The sequence below is a fragment of the Melospiza melodia genome, unplaced genomic scaffold, assembly GCF_035770615.1.
Source record: "Melospiza melodia melodia isolate bMelMel2 unplaced genomic scaffold, bMelMel2.pri scaffold_114, whole genome shotgun sequence".
NCBI lineage: Eukaryota > Metazoa > Chordata > Aves > Passeriformes > Passerellidae > Melospiza > Melospiza melodia.
Window position 1 is genome coordinate 346132 of NW_026948506.1, and position 3073 is coordinate 349204.

Below are 3073 nucleotides of genomic sequence, written 5' to 3' on the forward strand. Positions count from 1 at the left end.
GATCCTTTAGTTCATTGAAAGCCACTGGAGCACAGCTCCTCACTGACACAGTTTGGGGCCACAGCAAGAGACAAAACTAAGAAATGGCACAAACAAGGGTTCTATTTTGTGAACAAGATTAATGGACTAAAACAAAGGGAAAAAACACTCACAACCAAAAAGAAAAAGAATTTTTACAGATTACTCATATTACAATGACTTGCAGAAAATGGCAAGAAGTTTAATGTTTCTGAAACTGTCCAGTCACCAGTGTCCACACCGCCGCCTTGAGCTCCTGGTTCCTCAGGCTGTAAATGAGGGGGTTCAGGGCTGGAGGCACCACCGAGTACAGAACTGACACTGCCAGATCCAAGGCTGGGGAAGAGACCGAAAGTGGTTTCATGTAAGCAAAACCTGCAGTGCTGAGGAACAGGGAGACCACGGCCAGGTGAGGGAGGCAGGTGGAAAAGGCTTTGTGCCGTCCCTGCACAGAGGGAATCCTCAACACAGCCCTGAGGATCTGCACATAGGAGAAAACAATGAACAGAAAACAACCAAAGGCTAAACTGACAGCAAGCAATGAAATCCCAATTTTTCTGAAGGTGGAGTGTGAGAAGGAGAGCTTGAGGATGTGTGGAATTTCACAGAAGAACTGGCCCAGGACATTCCCATGGCACAGGGGCAGGGAAAATGTATTGGCTGTGTGCAGCAGAGCAGTGAGAAAGCCACTGGCCCAGGCAGCTGCTGCCATGTGGGCACAAGCTCTGCTGCCCAGGAGGGTCCCATAGTGCAGGGGTTTGCAGATGGACACGTAGTGGTCATAACACATGACGGTCAGGAGGGAAAACTCTGCTGTGATAAAGAAAAGAAAGAAGAAAACCTGAGCAGCACATCCTGAGTAGGAGATGTCCCTGGTGTCCCAGAGGGAATTGTGCATGGCTTTGGGGACAGTGGTGCAGATGGAGCCCAGGTCGCTGAGGGCCAGGTTGAGCAGGAAGAAGAACATGGGCGTGTGCAGGTGGTGGCCGCAGGCTACGGCGCTGATGATGAGGCTGTTGGCCAGGAGGGCAGCCAGGGAGATGCCCAGCAAGAGGCAGAAGTGCAGGAGCTGCAGCTGCCGCGTGTCTGCCAATGCCAGCAGGAGGAAGTGGCTGATGGAGCTGCTGTTGGACATTTGCTGCCTCTGGACATTGGAACCTTTTGAAGAAGGAATGACAGTGATAATTGAGGGGAGATTTGTCTCAGAAAAGTCAAAGCCCTTTCTCATAGACCCTTTCCACCCACACGGACAGGGCGAGAGCACCTCGCCCTGTCCATGTCTGAGAGATCTTCCTTCACTTTTGTTGCTGGAGACCTGATTGCTGCTGGCCAATGTTGTGTGAGGAGCTGGACCTTGACCTGCAGGACAGCTGGGAGTCAGCCCTGATCCCAAGTCAGTGCAGGGCAACAGTGAGAGCAGGGGCCAGTCCTGCTGTTTGGACTTGGATAAAGAATGTTACCCTAAAGCAGAAGAGCTGCCTGGGTGAAGGGATGGGGATAACAGAAGGCAGAATGAAAAATTCTGCTGCACCACGGGAGAACAGAGAGTCCAGGGAGGCAGAAGGATTGTCTAAGTCTTAGTGTGCACTGAGGGGACCTGCTCTGTCCCTCTCTCCTATTCCAGCTGCCCTGCACTTGCAACTTTCTGAGATCCACTCCTGCGTTAGCCTGGACAGCCAGGAGACACTGCTGAGAGCAGAGGATCCCTGGCACACAAAGTGGCTCCTGCCTTTCCCAGAGTCAGGACAGTGGGCTCATTTCCAGCCTCCCAGGCTGCCCTGCCCAGAGCTCCCCGAGCACAGGGAGCTAGGACACCCCATTGCTGTGCTCAGCCTGCACAGGAGGAGCCCAAGGGCTGGGCCTGGCCCTGCAGCTGGAACTGCCATTGCAGAGAGCCCCTCAGCAATGCCAGCAGCACCTGGGCAAGGCAAGGAGAGAGAGCCGGGCCTGAGGAAAAGCCTTTCCCTGGCCTGCCCTGCCCGGCCCCTGCCAGGCAGCAGCAGGGCAGGACAGTGGCCCTCAGGGCCTGGTCAGCAAGGATTGGGCACAGGGCCGCAGAGATTCCCTTCATCTCTGGGGCTGCTCTGCTGGCCCAGGAGGGACTGAGGGCCCTGAGCCCCCGGGCCAATGGCTGTGCTGGCTGCGAGGGGACATAAGGGCTGTGCTGCTCAGGGCAGTGTGTGCCCTGCAGGGCAGGCCCGCAGGTGCCACATCTGCCCTGCAGCAGGGCTTCCCTCAGCACTGCCTCCCTCTCTCCCTGCCCATGGCTCTGCTGCTGGAGCTGTCCCAGCCCCAGCTGCTCCTGTGGCCCTGGCCTCCTTCCCTGCCAGAGCTGCCAGAGCCGAGCCCAGCCCCTGGGCCAGCCCTGCCCTGCAGCTGCTGGGCCCTGCAGGGATTAAAGAACAGCTCCCCCAGCCTGGGCACCATGGAAAGGTTATGCTGCATGGATCTTGAGGCTGGGCAGGTGCAGGCAATTGCTGAGGGCTCCAGGAATCCTCACTGTGATGGTTTAGGAGCCTCAGCCCCTGCTGTGCCCTGCACAGCTGAGTTTCCATTGCCACCAAGCTGAGCTCGGGAAAAGTGGGAGCACAGATTCAGCAAAGCAGAGACCCAAGCAGGAAACCCCAGCCCTGAATGAGTTCATGAAAATTCCCCTCAGAAATGAGCTGGGCATGAGCTGGAGCTCTGAGCAGCCCTGGCTGCAGCCCCAGCTTCACCCCCTGCAGCCGTCCCTGGCAGCAGGAGCCGTCCTGCCCTCTCCCTGTGATGGTGCCCAGGGCAGCCCTGCTCTGCAGCACATCCTCCTCCTCCTGCTCCTGTGCCACAGAGAAACTGGGAGAGTCCTCCTGACACATCCCCCAGGCTGTGGGGTGTGCTGGCTTCAGGAGATCCCTCCCGGAGCACAGGGGACATTGCCCTGCACCCACACACTCACCATGCACAGGGCTGTGAAAATGTTTCCCCAGCTGAAGTCTCAGCTCAATGTCTTCCAAATCCTGGTTTCCTTCAGCCTGTCTCTGCCTGGCTCCTGTCCCCTCAGTGCCTGCAGGCAGAG

General features: G+C 57.1%; 1 protein-coding gene across 1 annotated transcript; it reads right to left on the reverse strand.

The window, feature by feature from the left end:
• Positions 1-220: 220 nt before the first annotated feature.
• Positions 221-1153, reverse strand: LOC134433079 (olfactory receptor 14J1-like). Its single transcript, XM_063181973.1, has one exon. It carries the CDS (start codon positions 1151-1153, stop codon positions 221-223), a length of 933 nt encoding a protein of 310 aa, XP_063038043.1.
• Between the last annotated feature and the right edge of the window lie 1920 nt (positions 1154-3073).